A 21,380-nucleotide genomic window follows, 5' to 3' on the forward strand; every position below is an offset into this window, starting at 1 on the left:
CTATTTAATATTTAGACAAACGAACTCATTGAAATTTCCCTTGAAAACTATGCGGGCGGTCGAACAGTTTTGTTTTCTCTCGACTGCGCACCGCCCACGCTTTCGCGTTTCAGTAGTTATCGCGTAGTGCTGCGCTGGTTTTGCTGGCTCGCAAAACTTGCACAAACTGCAAGCAGCAGAGAATTCTATTTCCATGTGATGTCGCAAAATGCCGAACAGTCTACACCACTTGGCCAAAAAGCAGCTGCAGCAGAGAATCTGCCGCTCGGACTTTATCTGTCTTGGCTCGGTAGCGCCGTCTGTCGGATGCTGTTTCACTCACCGACGGCAGCAAAGGGCGATGATGGCGTATGCAACGTCACCACTCCCCTCGGTTGGGTGGCGGGAGATTTGAATTCTGATAAAGGTATTCGGACCCTTCAGATGCAATTTTCTTGTAAACTAAGTCTTTTCTTGGCACAAAACGAGCGTTGTGAGGTTTCTGGAATGGTATTTAAGCAGTCCATGTTGACTTAGTATTAGCCTTTAGTGTCCATTTAAAGAGACACTAAAGGCAAACATAAAGCCAATGTGGACTGTTAAAGGAACTTACAAATGGCAAAGAATGTGTTGTGAGACTTTGATGGAAATTAAATTACCATGATTTATAGTGATGGAATTCAGCCCGCTGCTTGCGATTTAAGTAGGAATTATAATTTTAAATTGGAAAAGAAAGTCTCGAAAACCAGTACTAAGTGGCAAGACCTGGCGGTGAAATCTTGCTACTTCGGGTGTATTTTTTAAGATTACTGTACGTCATACCCCTGTCAAGTGGGCAAGTTAAGTGCACTTATGGGGAGTGCACTTCGGGACCTTGAGTGACACTTTAGGTTACGCGGTGCGAAACGGTAAAACAGAGCGCACTTGCACTAAAAAAATATGAAGGCAGACTAAAAGCATGTTTTTTGAAGATGTAGATTATAACAAAGAAACCTTCTAAAAAGCGATTGCTTTAGTTGTATTATAAATAAAAAACAATCTTAATATATATTTACCCCCCCCCCCCCAAAAAAAAAACGAAAATATTTTTATCATAAGAGAGTTACAAGTCAAGGCCGGCCAAGACGAATGCCTAGCCAATCCAGAACAAGATGGTGGCATGCGACGAGGTGGCATTTGATCCTGCTAGAACAGAATATCAGCAAGTTGTGTTCTGATTATTTTTTAAAAGCTGTTCAACAGCTAAAACGAACTTCTGTGACCTTTTTCTATGCATTACATTTTGTATCATTGAAACTGTTGGTGGCGAGGCTACGCACTTGATCAGCAAAGAGCGTTCCGTGAACGCACTCTGACTGGAGTCCACTCTTCTGCGACTACACTCCGCTTGGGACGTTTAGATTTGGGAAAGTGCACTTAAAACCGAGTGCACTCTCCGTAAGTGGACTTAACTTGCCTGCTTGACAGGGGTGTAAGTCGACTGTTATTAAGTACAGCATAATTATTGCTTAAAATTGCAGTCGGTATATTATTAGACACTCGCACATTATTTTATGCTTTGGAAACCAAAACGCACGCGTGGCTATGGCAACATGCTGAACTCCATGTCACGTGTAAAGGAGTCGTTTTGTTTTCGATCCAATTGGTTTCATTTTGACTGGTTAAACACCAAAGCAGTTGGACAGGAAACCACGAAAACATGAAGCTATTATTGCAGAAATAATTTATCAATTCAAAAAACATGAATCGTGAAGCAGGAACATCGACTTGATAAACAAAATCATACTTTGTTGCAGCTACAGCCACACTTGTCGTCTGTCTCCCACTAATGCCGGCGTATAATTGCTGTCACACTCACCTATCACTGTTTTCAGCGTGCTTCCAGTGAACAACTACATTCTCACTGCAGATCGAAAAATTCTGATTAAATATGTTCCACGGCGTTTTCTGCATTCGCATTTCATGATTAGACACCCTGACTGGTAAGCGTTTCAATGCACAAAAAAAATGGGTACCATGAAAATTGGTTGTCAGTCCCTCTAAAGTACCATTTCAGAAACCTTACAGTGCTTGTTTCATGCCAAGAAAAGACTTGGTTTAAGAGAAAGTCACCTCTGACGGGTCCGCATACTTCTAGCACAGTTCAGATCGCCTGACCCCGAGCGGGGAGTTGTGATGCTGGATATGCCATCACCACCCTTTGCTGCTGTTGGCGCGAAAAATGGCACCCAATAGTCAGTGCTATGGTTTCATGCGCATTAGGGTGCCTCAGTGTCCTTGCCTGCTGCATTGGGCCAGGAAGACATTGAGGCACATTATTCTACAAAATGCAAAAGTTCTGCTAGAAACCGAGCCAAGACAGAGCCGACAGTGCCATAGAGGAAGGGAAAGGACGTGCAATCATAAATATGATCTTTGACACTCGTCACAATGGGCCTCGTTCTTTGCTAGTTGCAGTTTGTGTGAGTTTCATGAGTCAGCAAAACCTGCACAGCACTATGCGATAACGAAACTACTGAAACGCAAAATTGTGGGCGGCGCAGAGTTGAGCGAAAACGACACCTTTCACTTGCCCACATTATATTCAAGGTTAACCTCAAAAGGTGTTTCGTGTGTGTGTGTGTGTGTGTGTGTGTGTGTGTGTGTGTGTGTGTGTGTGTGTGTGTGTGTGTTTGTGTGTGTGTGTGTGTGTGTGTGTGTGTGTGTGTGTGTGTGTGTGTGTGTGTGTGTGTGTGTGTGTGTGTGTGTGTGTGTGTGTGTGTGTGTGTGTGTGTGTGAATCTAATACAAGTAGGCAAGTATCATTTTCTTCCATCTTATAATGCAATGCAACAATCTTTTTATTGTGTGTGGCTAAGTACTAGTGACAGAATTATGATGAGGAATCATTAAGCCATCGGGCTAGTACTTGAATGTCCTGGTGGAGTCTCAAATTGTGTCCTGCATTTACAGTCGAACCCACTTATAATGATACCGGCTTTAACAATATATCAGTTACAACAATGAAAAGCTGCTGCATCGTCAAGTTTTGCATGGTTTCCATGGGGAAATAACTCGCTTACTACAATGCCCCGATGTTGCATTATCGATTTTAATTATGAAGCCTGGCTGCTGGGTGCCCGAGCTGAAAGGTAGTGAAATGCAAAATCCTGGAAATGAAAAAAAGAAGACGAGAAATTCTAGCCGCTGCACGATGGCCCGCTGCTTCAACAGCCGCTGTGCGCTCATTTTCCAACCATCTCCACACGCCTCTCTCCCATCGCCCTTCCACCCCTCTGAACACAAATGGGCTGCGCCCATAGTTCTATGCCGTGCCACTCTCCGAAACACAAATGGACCGCACTAACTGCGCTGCTCGCTGGCACCTCATTCAGCGCAGTTTTGCAAACAGCTTAATCGCTTGCATTCATCTTTGTTGGTTGCGTCAAAATCGTTCCTGGCCACGTGGTTTCTCAGCCTCGTTTGACTTGCCGCTGAAACAGAAGATGGCTGATCCGCCCGCTGGTCTTTGGCAATGCACGACGTTGCCGGTGAAAAGAAAGCGCATGGCTACAGATTTGGAAACTAAGTGCTTCTAACCGATGAGGCGATCGTCACGAATGTGCTTGCATCAGATAGCGACGGCGACGACGGCAGCGATAATGCGGCAGGGCAGGCTGCCTCAATGTTGTCCTCACAGGAGGCCCGGCAGATGATTCAGTCTCTCCGTGGCTTCGTTTTCACGAGGAATCGTCGTTGCACTACGTGGAGCACCTGGATGCCTTGGAGAAGGACGTCGGCAAGCTTTGCGTAAAGCATGCAAGGCTGACGGACATAGGGTTTTCTCGTGCAAGCCAGTGAGAATTATGTGGTGAGGTGCTTGTGGCGATCTTGCCTCAGTGTTTCTTTTGGATTTCTCAAGCTGACCGGCTGCCGCGGCAACCTTTTCTCCTTTTTTAAAAGGCCCCCTTTGGGGCCACTAAAGCGATGCCTCGGCAGTGCTCGCATATCGCTTGCCACCAGTGACCCCTCTTTGCATTTATTATACGCCTAATGCACTGCCTATAGAGGCGCCACTTATAGCCGCTTAGCGGGCGCTTCCAACAGTATGCACGTGAGCAGTAGCAGACGACAACCCTTTGCAGCAAGCATGGCTGAAGTTGGCGGCTGCGATTCCTCCTTTGTTCGGGTTCCAGACTGCTTCTTCTGCGGTGATAGCTGTAGGGAAGATGCTGACCTCTGTGGGAGAGGGTATGAAGACGCTGTTACCAGTGTTTGGGACAACATGGTCCACATACGTGCCAGATGCGTCCCGCAGACAAACTCTATGAACCCCATTTACATGAAGTGGAGCTCATGTTAACTAGCCGTTAAATTTTGTTGAGTAATGCAATGTCTCGATCGTCTTTTTTTTTATTCTATCCGTGCCGTAATGCTGCTTCTGTACCTCAATAATAAGCACCCACCATCATTAGTGCAGACTTATATCAAACAAATCTGCACGGTGCGATGTCTGCATATGCCGTTGTGATTTTTCTGCCAATGAATACATGTGACATCGCTGGATAAGTGCAGTCAAAGTCACCTCAAGAAGAGTAATTGCGAATTTATTGATGGAAATGCGTACACTAGTCAACGAAGTCATGAAATGCATGGGTTAATAAAAATGCGTGTTAGCGCTGTACCGCTGATACAATTCTGCTGCATACGCCGATGAACTGCCGTCCCCACTGCAGATTTTGCAATTTTAAATTCCTTAAGGGAGCTGCTTGGAAACATACAAACCTAAAGCGTAGCTAACTTTTCAGTACTTTTTTTTTAATGTTACTAGAAAGAGGTGCCACATGATATATTTAAAGGCAGAGCAGCGCCAGTCAAAGTAGATGAGCGCTGGTGGCAAAGTTGGGTTTAGTCCTCTGCAGCGTAAGCATTGTAAGAAAGAATTCAGTTGAGTACAAAATTCACATGCAAGAAGGGACTACATTGTGAAACAAACAAATCGCTCGGCGTGTGAAGTCTGCTCAGACAGCATCGAGGTGTGATGACTTCCCAAACGTTACGGGAACTTTTCAGCGACAAAGGGAACAAAAATATTATATGCAGCAATTCTCGTACTGAACTACCTATTTTCTAAACACATTTCCAAAAAAAAAACAGAATATCTAAGATGTCCTCGGGAAAGAAGCACTTCCCTGGTATCATTCCGATAAGACACTGCGTGATTTATACTTCTAACCAACGAGGCAGGGTGAAAACCTCGCAGCTCAAAAGAATCAACAAGAGTTATGCATGAAGCAACTGGCAACGATTAAACGCATAAAATAGATGTAAAAACATGAAGTGCGCGACAGCTGGTGCAAGGATTTACCAGGCCACATAAAACCAACAATTTCAGTTCTTGCAAACTTCGGTAGCTTTAACATACAACACAATGCACTTGTGAAGTCGTGCTGCCTAGATAGCGCAACGCGGTAAAGAAGCGGAAAACAATATAAGCAGCAAATGGCATTCCAAACTTTAGCGAAATGCCTTTAAATCGCATGCTGCACTGCAGACGAACTACATCGCGTACACGTCTTATTATGATAGAGTGGAAAAAAACACCGATGCGACAAAGGAAAGGATGAGACTAGAAATGTCCCGCTGATGAGGCTCTGCAGGGAATGATTGGAACCATATCGCCAGCACGTTTTCGCCGGCACGTTTTCACCGGTATTTGAGCCCCCCACCCTGCAACAATTCTTCGACATTCCTTGAAGCTTTGGCCACCCCACACATGCGAAGGGTGTTGCCTATGTTGCTCTGAAAACATGAATAAGACCGAAAAGCACTATCAACGACACAACAAACTACGGCGCGTGGCTGGCTCCTCTCCCGTGTGTTCTGTGCAAGGCCGCCACCAGTGGCGCATCCATCGGCACGCACTACGCGTATAGCAGTGCTATTCTTTAATGGCGACAGCCGTGGCTTGTCACATGCGATCGGAGCGCCCAGAAAGCAGTTCAACAAGTGAACATAATCAGCAGTCGGTTGTAGGAAGGTGGTAGGGAGGGGCACTGGCCCTCCCTGCCGTTATAGTTTTCTCACATCAGCTCTGCCATCCCCTGTTTTGATTTTTTCATGCAACCTGGTTATAATAATTATCAATTATAACAACGGAATTTCCGTGGCACTTGAATATTGTTATAAGTGAGTTCGACTGTACCCTGATTTCGCTATTGCTAAAGCTATGTTATCGATAATATTGATGCCTTAGACATTCTCGAGCATTAATCTATGACTTTAGCTTGACTTAATATTTAGTGTCCTTTTAATTCTCTGGTGAAACATGAAGGCTTAATGTATGTTTACCATGTTGTTTTTCTAGGTGACAATGTCATCACTGGCAGCTTTGAGAACAGGTTGACTTGGTTTGACATGGACCTTTCTGTGAAACCCTATAAAACACTGCGGTAAGAAGCTCTAGCTTGAATAGTGAACTGTGCATGGTCCTGTAGTGGTGATCTGTCAAGATGGCGAGTACGTTCTTGTAACAGCTTATTGTAAATCTAATATTCATTTAGTGCCTAAGACCTGTTACGACAGAGGTAGAATACGTAAGGAAGTGTTAGTAGCACATAGAATTGGCCAAGAGAGGCTACAAGCTAAATATGTCCCTTTACGTTAAGCAAGACATCAACCTAGTGTTTTAGCATGAGGCCTATTGAGCTCTTTGTTTATATAAAACTTTCATGGCAAATTTCACATGTCAGAGCAGGGCTTTTGCTTGTGGCTTTGATTTGTTGTGGCTGTGTAGTGTAAAGTTATGCAGTTCATGAGGTGTGCTAATTAATATATTTGAAATTATTTATAGTTTAATGCATTATGTACTAGCGTAATGAAAAGTAATAGCATAGAAAATATTGTAACGTTTCACAGACACATCGTGCTAACGTTGTGCAGTATTGATATTGTGATATTGCTCGTGTTGATTCTACTGCAGTTTGACTTGAGCTCAGAATTTATGCACACGTCCTTGGATCAAGTTTTCCATCTGTTTACCTACTTCTTAACACACCTTTCATATCACAGCTTTTATGTCCTGGCTTCCTAGATGCACTACTATATAAGTACTGACTGAAGCTGTGGGAATACATTATTTTAAAGGATATGTAGTATAGTACAGCAACTGATAAGTCATGTGCTGAGAATAAACATACAGGGCAGCTTGCATATCTTCTGCTAGCATATACAGTGTGTCCCAGCTAACTTTAACCAGAGTTTAAAGACATGCAGATGCCACGTAGCCGGACAGAACAAAGGTAATGTTGTTTGCAGTCACTTGGAGATACTCAAATTATTTTTAATTCCACCTAATTCGACCATTAGTCTTAATTAATTAACGGACTTCTCAAATATTATAATTAGATGAAAAGTGTCAATGAGAAATTTGTAGAGCAACATGAAAAACTCCTGATAGAGCTTTCTCTTGCTCAATACGTGCTACATAAAAGTGTTTTTCCAAGCATGAAAGAAGCCCGCAGATGCATGCAAAATTGCCACGCGACTGGCCACTCGAGGCACTTTGTGTGTATTCGCAGGCTTCTTTTATGTTCGGAAGAACAGTTTTATGCAGCACATATTGAGCAAGAGAAAGCTGTATCGGGAGTTTTTCATGTTTCTCTACAATTTTCTCATTGATGCTTTTCATGTAATTATAATATCTGAGAAGCCGATTAATTAATTGGGACTGATTATGCAATTAAATAGAATGAAAAAAATAACCTGTGTATCTCCAAGCGACGGCAAACAATATTACCTTGGTTCTGTCCAATTACGTGGCATTCACATATTTTTAAACTCTGGCTTAAGTTAGCTGGGACACCCTGTATAGCTGCAACACAACACAGATTTGTTTTGTCAGTCTAGCTTAACGTCACGAAAGCTTGCCTATATTAAAACATCCCTTCATGTCATATTGATGCATTGCAGTTGCTGTATTTGAATGTCAAGTCCCCACGGTCTTTCAGTTCAATTCAACTTTTACTATTCTAACATTTTTTTCTCCATTAGCGTGTCATTGAAGGTGTCTGTGTGCACAAAGGAAATGAGTGGTAGTTATTTTCAACTTTGAAATTTTGCGTTGCTGTTTTTTAGTATACTTGCTTAGCCTGTTTCGTGGATAAATCAAGGACCGATTTTTTGGACATGCCCAATACTTCGGACACTTTACGGCACCACCACGTGCCCCATAGAGCCATTGTATAACAACGTCTGAAATTTAAGATGCTGAAACCCTTCGCCATCCAATTTTTCTGACTCGTCATGACTGCAGGTGTGAAACGGCATTAATTGAAACCACTACCGTCACCATTTTGAGTATCTCGCAGCTTCTAACGAGCGCTCTCACACACCGATGCACTGACAGCCATAGCCACCACCACAGCAACGCTAGGCCTTAGCTGCTTTGACGTTCGCTACCAAGCTTCCTGCTGTTTGGTGCTGTGTTTTTCCTTGAAAGAATTTGCCACTGTGAACAATGGCACCGATGCCGCCCTTGTAATTTTTGTCGAAGGCTTCGAATGGCAGAAAGCACGGCAAAATTAAAACGTTGCATTGTGCCGGTTCCCGAAAGTCAGCTTCGCCGCAGTACGATGATATTGTGCATCGAAGCATACTTGAGATATTGCGGTGAAGCATACAAGAGTTGAAGGGGGCCACTGTCACTGGACACAGTATGTATCCCTTAATTACCATATACATGCATGCACGCGCCATTTCCTGTCACAGTACGAGTGCCAACATGCCTAATAAGTGTACTGGCAAGCCTTCAGAGCTATTTCAGTTGTGCCTGTGGCAATTTGAGCTCTTGGAGGCAGTGGAGGCAGTAGAAGGCATGCATTAATTTTTTTCGGACACCCCGACCTTTGGACACTTTCGCGGCCCCTAGGGAGTCTGGAAAATAGGACGTTGACATATTATAACTTCTGGTTTGATCACATGTTGCAAAAGTGCAATTTGTCTACATATCTCAAACTGTCGCTTTGTGAAGACACAAAAATATTTTTGTCGGCACGCGGAATAAAATTTTTATTTCAATGTAGCTCCTTTAGTTCAATAAAGGGGATGTCAAGGTGCAAGAAGCAGTTTGTGCTAGCATTGAGGCAAATTAAAATTGTTGACATAGTGAAAATAATTTTTTCTCGGTCATTACTGCAAACTTTTGACGTTAGTAATATCTCTTGTGCTTTTCACAGGCACCATAAGGGAGCAATACGACAGGTTGCGTTTCATCGAAGGTATCCACTGTTTGCCTCGGCATCAGATGATGGCACTGTAATCATCAGTCATGGCATGGTCTACAGGCAAGTTATTTTTGCTCATATTGAGGCTGTTATTATTACGATAGCAATTATATGACACTCCAGGTGCATTGTCGCCGTCGCCGTGATGTTCCATATAAAGTTGAAGTGCAATAACATCGTGACCATGTGCTGTATGCTGTGCGTGCGAGGGTGAGCCAGCGATGGTGGCTTCATCTTGTGCGTGCAAGGGAAGAAGGTGGGAAAGAAGTGGCTGGCAGTCTTCCATCGTGTGCAAGGCCCCAGGGGCGTTCTACTCTGGTGACAGCTGTGTATGGCGTGGCCGTGCTGGCCCTATCTTGAAAGCGATCTGCGATGGGGACAGAGTGTGCCGAGTGCTGATAGCTTTATGTGCGCTGTGCTCTCACTGCTTAGTTCACATTGAAGCGAGAGAGCACGAAAGTCAGTTCACTCGTTGCCACAGCCACTGCCGCGCTTTCTCACGTCAGCGTTTTAGCAGTGAGTGTCTGTGGTCATCAAGTGAGATGTGTTCATGTTTGCTTGTGCACGCGTGACATCATGCTTGTTAATTTGGTTAGTAAATGAATGCCTAAAGGTTTATACGGCCGATAAAACTGCTATCCTGACATCATATAGTTGTCTAATAATTTGCTATTGCACTCGATGCTTCGCCTTTCGGGCGAAACTGCAACTTGTTTTACAGCAAGAAGCGGTGGCCCTCCATGACCCCCACCCGTTCGTTTGAAACAGCGAAGCACAATTTTATCCTCATGGCTTGCTTCAGCATGGAGTTTGTTCTGTAGCTAACCACTAATGATTTTTAATTCTTTTGCAAATGTCCAAGGTAACGAGTGCACCACTCAACTCCCAATTTAACATGGCATCACATAGAAAGCGCATATTTTCGTGTTCATTTTGTATCTATTAACAGGGCATAAAAACAGAAATCTGTAATTGTGTTTATTTAAAAAAAGAACACTTCTAAAGAAAATAGAGTAAATAGTTTTTGTCAGGTTAATGTACAGTAACATAAAAATAAATGTGCACATAAAACACAAGGAATGCAAACTTTGAGAGAGAGAGAGAGAGAGAAGCTCTTTATTAGAAAACAGATTTTTGCCGGTATGTATGCAACCGCTGAAATGCTGCTCTTATAGGGAGGGGGAAGGAGATTAAAAGATTCCAGAGGAGAGTGGAAAATGAAGCAAGAAAATAAAAGTAAATATGAAATGCGCGAGTGAACCCTGATAATGACATTTACGGATGGTGGGTGAATTCAGGCCTTTCTATATTGTATAGTAAATTTTTAAAGCTTTCCGAAAATACCAATTTCTGGTAGATATTGGAACAATAAATACAAGACCTACCGCTGTTTTGAAGAGCCGGCCATTGGACCATAGATGATAGGTAATGTTAGCGAAACCCGCCGTGGTTGCTCAGTGGCTATGGTGTTGGGCTGCTGAGCACGAGGTCGCGGGATCGAATCCCGGCCACGGCGGCCGCATTTCGATGGGGGCGAAATGCGAAAACACCCGTGTGCTTAGATTTAGGTGCACGTTAAAGAACCCCAGGTGGTCAAAATTTCCGGAGTCCTCCACTACGGCGTGCCTCATAATCAGAAAGTGGTTTTGGCACGTAAAACCCCAAATATTATTATTATTATTATAATGTTAGCGAATCGTGATAAATCATGCCCATTTGGTGCTCAAAAGACCATCTTCCGTCACGATATGCAAGACATTCAAGTAACATGTGCTCCACTGTCTCTAAACTGCCACACTTATCACAGTAGGAATCAGTGGTATGCCCTATGCGATACAAGTAACTGTTCGTCAATGCAACATTCAGTTACAAAGTCCATGTGACAGTATCTCTAAGTGACGAGGAAGTGGTTGTGGAATTCTTAATCTTACTTCAGGATCAATCAATTGCATAAAGTTATCTTGGTAAAGTGGCAAATTCCACAGGTGATCTTTTTCTTCATAGGAATATTCTTTTGCCATGTCCAATGTGTCTGCATTTGTAAAATATAATTTTGAAAACTTTGTCGCCACTTCCGTGTAAGAAAAATCTATCGGCGACTGTACTTATTTGCATCAAAGGTTGAATTTCAATATAATGAAATTTCGATATAACGAAGCATATTGCCGATTTTGGCAATATCGTTATATATCAAGGTTTAACTATTTGAAAGCAGTCTGATGGGTCGCTGCTTGGGGAATTTCCTTTTTTGCTCTGATTCTAGGGATATATGACACGATTTCCAGTGGTGACAGTGCCCAGTGGTGACAGTGCCCAGGGTGATATGTCTTGTGACCTAATCGGCCACACCGAGCAGGAATTGAGATAGATATGCTTTTTAGTGCCTGCCCAAAGCTAGACATAGCACTGTTTCTAGAAATATTTTTGCACAAATTTCCTCCCACAAGCAAGAGAAAACTTGCAGCACAAAACAATGATGTTCGAGTATGTCTTGGCCTTCTGAAGGGGTCATCCCGCTTAGGAACAGTAGCAGAAGCTGGATGCCTGCCTCTTGACATGCTGTCTTCGTAGGAGACAGTTCGTATTCATCTCAAAAACAAACTTTGAGCATGTAGAAAGACCTGTAGCGATATATGCATGCTCAATGTGTGCACACCATGTGCAAAGCCACACACATGTGGTACACATTTCATGCATAGTCACATAGGTACAATGAAACCTCGATGTAAAGAAGTCGGTAAAATCAGCTGTTTGGTTCATTTTACAGTCGAACCTCAATATATAGAACAGCGCAGTAATCGCGAAATAGTTCGACACAGCCAGAATTCGATGTATAAAATCACGTAAAAAACACATAAAAAACTTCTGCAAATCAATCCATGAACCAAGGGTGTGATTGAGGATCGTTGTTCGGAGTGCGTGTCGGTTGCGTCGCGTGCAATTGGCCTAGGCAATGCCGACTTCGTCTGCCGTGCCGAAGTCAGGGCGGCTTAGGCCAAACGCATGCAGCGCAACTGAATGCTCGCTCCAAACAACGATCCCCGATCGCGCCCCAACCGTGGTGAAGGTAATACAGACTTGAAGCTTCACACAAAGTATTTATTTGGCTGAAAGTACTGCAGCAGTGTAGCCTGCTTCTTATTGGTAGCAGCGTGCTTAAAGGGCCCGTGAAACGGTTCGGACAAATTTTGTAGATGCATAGGGTACAGCTTAAGTAGAACATTCGCACCACAATTTAAATGAAGCGTTACATATTAATGGAGCTACAAGTGATTACAAGTTACCCTCCTCCCTAGCCATGCTTTTCCCCCTCAACTCGTTCGCTGAGCGATCGGGGCTAAGCTCGGCCTACATTGGTTCTGCATCACGATGCAACGCCACATCGTCCACTTCAGGTTGTTTTGGAGCCCGCCCCCACCCGCGCGAAACCTCTGCGCTAACCACTTGGCCATCGACCCGAAGCGAGAGCTATTGAAGCAGCGTGCATTGTGACCATTCTGTCGTAGCGCCGAACGTATCTGCTATTGTGGTAATCACACACTAGCTGAACGTTTCGATGGAACGGTGGAGGCATAAACTCAAGCTGATGAAGGAACTTTAGCGTAGACATACGTCAGCTGCTTGATTGGTCTCCATGGTCCAGCCACCCGTTGGCCCAGAGCTTAACCAGCCAAAGAAAGAGCTAATATTGCTCTAACCAAGTGTAAAACATTTGAAACATTTACAAAAACATGTTAACGATTACACTCCGAAAAATTTACATCAGCAGCAAAGAAGAATACATTTTGTTACTGCTACTGTGTGTGGTTGAGCTCTATGCCACCAGGTGGCTGCACCGTGCAGACCATTCACATTTTCACTTCTGTTCATCCCCTGAAACGACACGCAAGGGGACACGCCCAGGCCCTGTCCCCTTGCGCTTGCGTTTACCCTAATACCGGACTCTGGAAACGCTATTGCATTAGTAATCTTCTGGTGTAAAGTGACGGCCGCAGTCGCGCAAATCCTGGCGCCAATCGGATAGCGGCAGTCCGATGCGCTGCAGCCAGCCTGCTTGTCTACTGGCTTGCAGAGGGACACGATGTCGTAGTTTGACATATTGCAGTCGCTAATTTTGCAGTCCACAACGCAACAAAGTCGAATTGAATCATAGCGCTCGCGAAAAGACAGACCGACACTGACAGCGGAGCTCTCGTCAAAAACGGAGCACGTAGTAACACAAGCAGACGACACTTTCTTTATGTTACTTTCTTTTTATAAAAGCAAATGAGCTAACATTCCAACTATTGCGAACATCATTTGTTTACTATAAAGTTGGAAAAATTATCGATCACGCGCCCTGGTCAGCCAATCGGATAGCTCGCCCCACTGATGTCATATGGGTGATTTCCGTCATATGGGTAGGGGCGGCTTAAAATTCCACCGAGCAGTGCGCAGCGATTGGCAGCAATGTGCATTTTTAAAACCTTATAATAAGTTACACGCTTTACACGGAGCACTTAGATGTGTCAATTAATGATCAGAAGGACCTGCTCTAACGACTGAGTATTTTTGTAGAAAATCGTCAGGGTAGAAAGCGCTCAGGGTATTGGCAAGTACCCATGGCAGACACCGATCGGCCGAAGACAGCTTTTGTGACACTCGACAGCTTATACGAATTTAATGTAATGTCTTTTGGACTTTGTAATGCACCCACAACGTTTGAGCGCATGATGGACACAGTTCTGCGCGGCTTGAAGTGGCACACCTGCTTGTGCTATCTTGACGACGTTTTTGTTTTTGCTCCTGACTTCACCATGCACACCGGTCTGTTTTAACGTATTTAACAAATGCAGGGCTACAACTAACCTCAAGAAGTGCCGATTTGCTGCTCAGCAGCTGACAATTCTAGGAGGTTACATTGTATCCAAGGATGGAATTCTCTCTGATCCAGCCAAACTTCGGGCTGTTGCCGAATTCCCTAAGCTAACGTCCGTAAAGGAATTGCGCAGTTTCATCGGTCTGTGTTTCTGCTTCAGACACTTCATTGGCAATTTCACCGCCATCATATTGCCCTTAATGAAGCTACTTAGAAGCACCCGCCGTGGTTGCTGCTGTCGGGCTGCTGAGCATGTGTTGGGCTGCTGAGCATGAGGTCGCGGGATCAAATCCCGGCCACCGCGGCCGCATTTCGATGGGGGCGAAATGCGAAAACATCCGTGTACTTAGATTTAGGTGCACGTTAAAGAACCCCAGGTGGTCGAAATTTCCGGAGTCCTCCACTACGGCGTGCTTCATAATCAGAAAGTGGTTTTGGCACGTAAAACCCCATAATTTAATTTTTTTTTTCTACTTAGAAGCAACGGGCCCCTCACTTCGTGGTCATCCGATTAGGACGAGGCCTTCGCAAAGCTATGTTGTTTGCTAACGTCTCTGCCAATTTTGCACCATTACGACCTGACAGCCCCTACCGAGGTGCACACAGATTCCAGTGGTGTTCGCCTCAGCGCTGTTCTTGCCCAATACAAACAGGGATTTCCTGAATATGTCGTGGCTCATGCAAGTCGTACGTTTACAAAAGCTGAGACGAATTACACTGTCACAGAAAAAGAATGCCTGGCCATCATATGGGCTCTAAGTTCCAGCCTTATTTGTATGGCCGTCGATTTGATGTAGTTACGGACTATCATGCACTATGTTGGCTGTCATCTTTAAAAGATCCCTCAGGCCGCCTTGCCCGATGAGCACTTCGCCTGCACGACTACGATATCCGCATGCTGTACTGCACCGGACGCCAGCATTCTCGCGCTGACGCCCTCTCGCACTATCCCTTGCCTGACAACAATTCCTGCTGCTCACTATCCCACTTTACCATTCCTTCACTCGACCTTACCACCATAGCATCTGAGCAGTGCAAGGACCATTGGATTACCTCTCTTATAGACTTGCTTTCTGGTTCATCAGCACCACCAACCACTTGCACGCTGCGTCGTCAAGCTCACCATTTAGCTATTCGCGACAACCTGCGTCACCGACGCAATTATAACCCCGATGGGCATCAGTGGTTATTAGCAATACCTCGCAGTCTCCGTTCCGACATATGCGCAGCTTTCCATGCCGATCCACAATGTGCACACTCGCGAGTTTCCAAATTTATCAGCGCCTTCGACAGCAGTACTACTGGCAAGGGAAGTACAGCTACGTTCAGACGTTCGTTCGCTCTTTTCCCAGTTGTCAATGCCGGAAATCTCCACCCTTCGTCTTGTCAACTGGTCTGCAACCTTTACCTTGCCCTACCCGGCCGTTTGGGCGCATCGGTATCGATTTGTGTGGGCTTCTTTCTCTGACATCAGCTGGAAACCGCTAGGCCATTGTGGCTGTCGACCACCTCACATGATACGTCGAAACTGCCACCCTCTCGGCAGCTACAGCGCGCAATGTTGCCTCCTTCCTGCTTTATCTATTCATCCTGCTTCATGGGCCACCTGAAGAACTGCTCAGTGATTGCGGACGTATCTTCCTATCCGAAGTAGTTGAAGTCATCCTTAAAGAATGCCACGTTGTTCATTATACAACTACGACATACCATCCTTAAAGGGACCCTGAAACGATTTTTATGATTTTGTACAAACGTACTGAGTCTTTAGAGTAGGTCCTTCTGATCATTAATTGACACACCTAAGTGCTCTGCATAAAGCATGTAATTTATTGTAAGGTTTTAAAAATGTACATCGCTGCTGATCGTAGCACACTGCTCGGCTGAATTTTCAGCCGCCCCTACCCATGTGATGTAAATCACCCAATTGAAGTCAGTAGGGCGAGCTGATTGGCTGCCCAGGGCGCTCCATCGATAATTTTTCCACCTTTATGCTGAACAAATTATGTTCGTAATAGTTGGAATGTTAGTTCACTTGTTTCTATAAAAAGAAAGTAACAGAAAGAGAATGCACAAGAACAATTTCTCACTACACTTAAGCACTTCTGGCACACAGTAAGCATCGTCTGCTTATGTTACAACATGCTCCATTTTGACAAGAGCTCCCCGGTCAGGGTCGGTCTCAATCTTTTCGCAAGCACTATGATTCGACTTTGTTGCATTGTGGACTGCAAACGTAGTGACTGGCAATATGTCAAGCTGCGACATCGTGTCCCTCTGTAAGGCAGCAGACAAGTGGACTGGCTGCAGCGCATCGGACTGCCGCTATCCAATCGGCGCCAGGATTTGCATGTTTGCGGCTGTCACTTTACACCGGAAGATTACTAACGCAATAGCGCTTCGCGAGTCCAGTATTATGGTAAATGCCAGCGCAAGGGGCAGGGCCTAGCCGTTTGACCATGTCGTTTTACTGGATGAGCAGAAGTGCAAATGTGAACGGTCTGCATGTTGCAGTCGCCTGGTGCCACAGAGCTCAACCACACACAGTAGCAGTGACGAAATTTATTCTTCTTTGCTGCTGGTGTAAATTTTTTGCAGAAGTGTAATCATTAACACATTGTTTTTGTAAATGTTTTAAATGTTTTACACTTGGTTAGAGCAATATTAGGTCTTTGTTTGGCTGGGTAAGCTCTACACCAACGGTTGGCTGGACCATGGAGACCGATCAGGCAGCTCACGTACGTCTACGTTAAAGTTCCTTCATCAGCTTGAGTTTATGCCTCCACCGTTCCGTCGAGACGCCTGTGCTTACCGGAATACCAGACACGTTCGGCGCTGTGACAGAATGCCCACAACGCATGCTGCTTCTATAGCTCTCGCTTGGGGTCGACTGTCAAGCAGCTGGTGGAGAGTTTGGAGAGGCTTCATGCGCACGCTCCTAGAGAACCGGAAGTCGACAACACGACGTGCCATTATGATGCAGAGCTAATGAAGGCGGAGCTTAGCCCTGATCACTCGGCGAACGAGTTGAGGAGAAAATGCATGACTATGGAGGAGGGTAACTTGTAATCGTGCCTGACTCTCTTAATATGAGATGTTTCACATAAATTGTGGTGCGAATGATTCACTTTAGCTGTACCCTACGCATCTACAAAATTTGTCCGAACCATTTCAGGGGCCCTTTAAATCAATGGCCTTGCAGAACGCTTCAACCGTGCGCTCAGCAACATGCTTGCAATGTATGTCGCCTCTGACCACACAAATTGGGATGTCATTCTGCCCTTCATAACCTGTGTGTACAACACCGCTACTCAGAGCACCACCGGCTTTTTACTCTTTTTCTTACTGTACAGTAAGCACCCGTCGCACACCATTGACACAATTCTACCATACCAGCCGGATGCATCTGAATGTGTGCCCATTTCTGCCATGGCAAGACATGCTGAAGAGTGCCGCAATCTTGCACGGGCCTTTACCTCCAATGACCAAGAGCGCTAGAAGAGCACTCGCGGTGACACCACCTCTGCACCCACCTTTCTTCCCAGAGCGCTTGTGTGGCTTTCTGCTCCTTCCGCTACACCTGGGCTCTCTTCGAAACTACTGCCCAACTATGAAGGGCCCTACCATATTTTCAAGCACGCATTCCCTATAACTACATGATCGAACCTATTGATCTGTATTAGGACATGCACCGTCGTAGCCAAGACATCGTCAACGTCGAACACCTCAAGCCCTACTATGATCCACTCCACCGTTTATAAAGCTTTTTTAGTTTCGAAACTGCTCCTCCTAAAGCGGGCGCACTGAGATGGCGCTGCGGTCGAAGTTTGCACTACGCTAGCCACGCTGCCAACGCTGCAGTAGACGTGAGCATTTGCATCACATTTTCTTGTCGAGTGGTTCTGATTTTTTCCCTGTAATTGTGTGTCCATTATCATGAGTAGTGCACAAGTTGAGCTTCAGCAGCTTTCGGTGTATGGTATGGTTGCGGTGTATGGCTCATGTTGCCCTTGGGACCTGCAAGTATGCAAGTAATAATAATAATAATATTTGGGGTTTTACGTGCCAAAACCACTTTCTGATTATGAGGCACGCCGTAGTGGAGGACTCCGGAAATTTTGACCACCAGGGGTTCTTTAACGTGCACCTAAATCTAAGCACACGGGTGTTTTCGCATTTCGCCCCCATCGAAATGCGGCCGCCGTGGCCGGGATACGATCCCGCGACCTCGTGCTCAGCAGCCCAACACCAAAGTATGCAAGTAGCGTGGGCTCTTGAATGCCAGATTTCTTATTCTTAGCTGTCAAAAGGTAGATGGTGCGTGTGATTTGTTTTCGTTACAATGTGTTAAGACTGGGGAACCAAATGCCATCGTGTTTCGGGCCGGGATGTACCAGCGAGTACCGGCGCAACGCAGAGAAGAGGCACTTCTCTCTGCCGACCGGTCCGCTTCTCCTTGCAAAGTGGTAGAGAGCGATACCCCACGCAGACAAAGGGGTGCGGGAAACATCCAAAGTGTGTGACACCCACTTCCAAGAAGGGGACATTGTGAAGTCGTATAAACATATAATGAACGGAAAGTGATTGAAATTGAGTGCGGAGTATGGTCTCTCAGGAGTGATGCAGTTCCTACCAGATTTCCCAATCTCCCGCAGTACTTATCCTCAAATCGTAAACGGAGAAAAACTCCAAAAAAGAGAGCAAGTGTCGCAACAAACGCAGATGCAACTCAGAGCGACGCTGCAGAGGACACTGCACAAGAGCAACCGGAGCCCGTGCAAATCAGCCGTTTGAATGTTAATGAGTTGGTGGAAAAGAGCATGTCTTTGCGGTTGCCTCGACAGTGGAGATCGGCAGCTCCTGAAGACTAAATGGACAGCGATCACAGATTGGTTTTTACGATGCAGGAATAGAGGGAGAGGTATACACAATATCGAGCAGTGTCGTAGTTCGCAAGGAGATGAGCTACGTAGTATCTGCCCGCGGAAAACTGCTGCCGACGTTCCCCATAGATATGGCTATCACTTAAAATCACATAAAATGACGATCTTAACCTCCTGCATGAAGTGCAAAAGGGATACAATGGCTTCACAAGACTTAATACTTCCTGAAGCAATGCTTCTGATTGAACACGAGTTTGTGACTGGCAACCTTGTTTGTCCTTCAAGAGAACTGTTTAGCTGCCTGAAAAGCATAGAAGAGACCATTGTGCAAGCATGAAAAAAATAAGCCTTTGGGGACCTTTTACCCTAGTTACACGGGCAGCTTATGCCCTTGCCAAGACAGGGACAAACTATATCGGTTGCCCAGAGCATATCTGTGATTTTACTGCACAGATTGTACACTTCTGTTTGGTCGCACGAATGCACTTTTTTCCCGAAAGAAGAGCCAGGAGAACGACAGTGCCAAGAGAGCTCGGAGGGAACGTAAAAAAGCAAAGCTCTTGTGAATGGTAAATGGAGTAAAAAGGAAGGTCTCTGAAAGTCTGTGAAAAGTTTTAATAAACTATAATATGCTAATATGAGTCCACTAAAAACATCTCTGTAATGTTTTTATTTTATAACTATTTACCAGAGGTAGCAGAGCAATGTCAGCATGATATGCATTTATCAGGTAGCCCTCTATATGTGCTTTGAAAACTAAGGAGTCGCTTTATGGAACCTCTCTAGACGACCTTGGGGGGTGTATCTCGTCTTTAATAAAATCGGGGGAAATGTTCAAGCTTTGTTGTTTAAATTTTTGTAAATCCTGACTTGCGTGATTTCGCGTTCGGAAAACAGTAATAAAAATTATTCGCGATCAGTGTGATTGATACGGAGAGGTAGCATCACCTTTCAAGCGATAGGGCGAAGTAAACTCCTCATTTCGCCATACAAATGCGGAAGGTATGAAACGCCAGCGCCGAGATGCACAGACAGTCAATTAAATTCACACGATTTATAACATACTTTATAGATGTTTTGTTCAATAAACTGATTCATACGCCATATATTCGACAATGTAGTTTTCTACAGAAGGTTTAAAGCGTTTAAATGCATTAAAAACCAAAAGCGTGAAATGCACATGCACGAAAGCGACGATTCTGCCGAAAACGAAATGTAATCGTCAATGCCCACCTTTTTCTAAATCACTGATCGTTTGTACGCATATGTGGGCTAACTCCTAAAGCTTGTACAGCACAGATAATGACGCTGTGAAGCGTGAAGTTAAGCACCGTGCGAAAGCACAACGGAACGCTAGGCGCCTATAGCAGACGATGCGCTTCCTTGGCTCAAGCTTCGACAGTAGCACCGCGGTGGCGGGAGCAGAGGCGGGCCGCATACTCGCTACGGGCGCGGCGAGGAGATGGGGAACTGAAAAGGATCTATAAACGGTGGATCCACTCATAGTGAGGAGCTGTTAGGTCGCCGGCGGCTCCCTTTTCGTTCCCGGGGGTAATTGTAGCGAAGAAGAGGAACACTATAGTGGGCCACCCTCTCCAGCACTTTCTAGTGTGTCAAGCTCTCCAGTGATGTTCTCAGGGAATGCTGCTCATGCTAAGAGTCCGTGCCCTGCTCTGACGGTCAGCCCAACCACTGGTGGCTAATAAACACCTTTACAATGTTTTGAAACTGCTGCCATCCTGGAAATTCATTTAAAGTGGATACCTCCTGCAAGCTCACAGGCTACAATTCATAAATTGCTGTATGTGCCGTAAAGTTATAAATTACAAAGTTAATTAGTAATCTTTTTAATTATTTGAATATGGGTTTCGATTCCTTACGCTAATAATGTCTGCCTCTTGACTAATCCAGCTCAAGGATGAGAATGCTATCTGCCACAGGAAATTTTTAAAAAGTTTATAAAATTGATCACAGCATGTTAAAATTGCCTTGGTCCATAAAACTATGACTTTATCTGCATAAAGTACTGAATAATCCCATGGTTGGCAACCACTAAGGAGTGCCTTTTGTGTACATGTACTGAAAGTGAGTTTTAAAGATGATACCTCATTTTATTTTCAGTGATCTCATGCAGAACCCTTTGATTGTGCCTGTCAAGATCCTCCGTGGTCACTCAACTCAGAAGGGCATGGGTGTTCTTGATTGTGCTTTCCACCCACATCAGCCATGGGTGCTTACTGCCGGGGCAGATGGGACATTGCGCCTGTTCACTTGATGTCCATTGCTGTATTTCTTTATGAAAAATAAAATGGTTGTATATAGCAGGAAGCAGGTGTGAGATACTGGTCTGTCTGCATATTATCCACATCAAAAGAACAATAATGACATCAACTGAAGTGAC

At 44.8% G+C, this 21,380-nt stretch overlaps 1 protein-coding gene across 2 annotated transcripts in view; it reads left to right on the forward strand.

Moving 5' to 3' along the window:
• The window catches only part of LOC142589974 (ribosome biogenesis protein bop1-A), a 166,895-nt gene extending 145,588 nt beyond the window's left edge, over positions 1 to 21,307 (forward strand). For both annotated transcript variants that reach the window (XM_075701746.1, XM_075701737.1), the window contains 3 exons: positions 6,325 to 6,409; positions 9,194 to 9,301; positions 21,101 to 21,307. In XM_075701746.1, coding sequence (XP_075557861.1) covers positions 6,325 to 6,409; positions 9,194 to 9,301; positions 21,101 to 21,254 — 347 coding nt within the window. In that variant the 3' untranslated portion in view covers positions 21,255 to 21,307. The remainder of the gene's footprint in view (positions 1 to 6,324; positions 6,410 to 9,193; positions 9,302 to 21,100) is intronic.
• The last annotated feature ends 73 nt before the right edge of the window (positions 21,308 to 21,380 follow it).

This window comes from Dermacentor variabilis, chromosome 1 (assembly GCF_050947875.1).
Source record: "Dermacentor variabilis isolate Ectoservices chromosome 1, ASM5094787v1, whole genome shotgun sequence".
NCBI classification, from domain to species: domain Eukaryota; kingdom Metazoa; phylum Arthropoda; class Arachnida; order Ixodida; family Ixodidae; genus Dermacentor; species Dermacentor variabilis.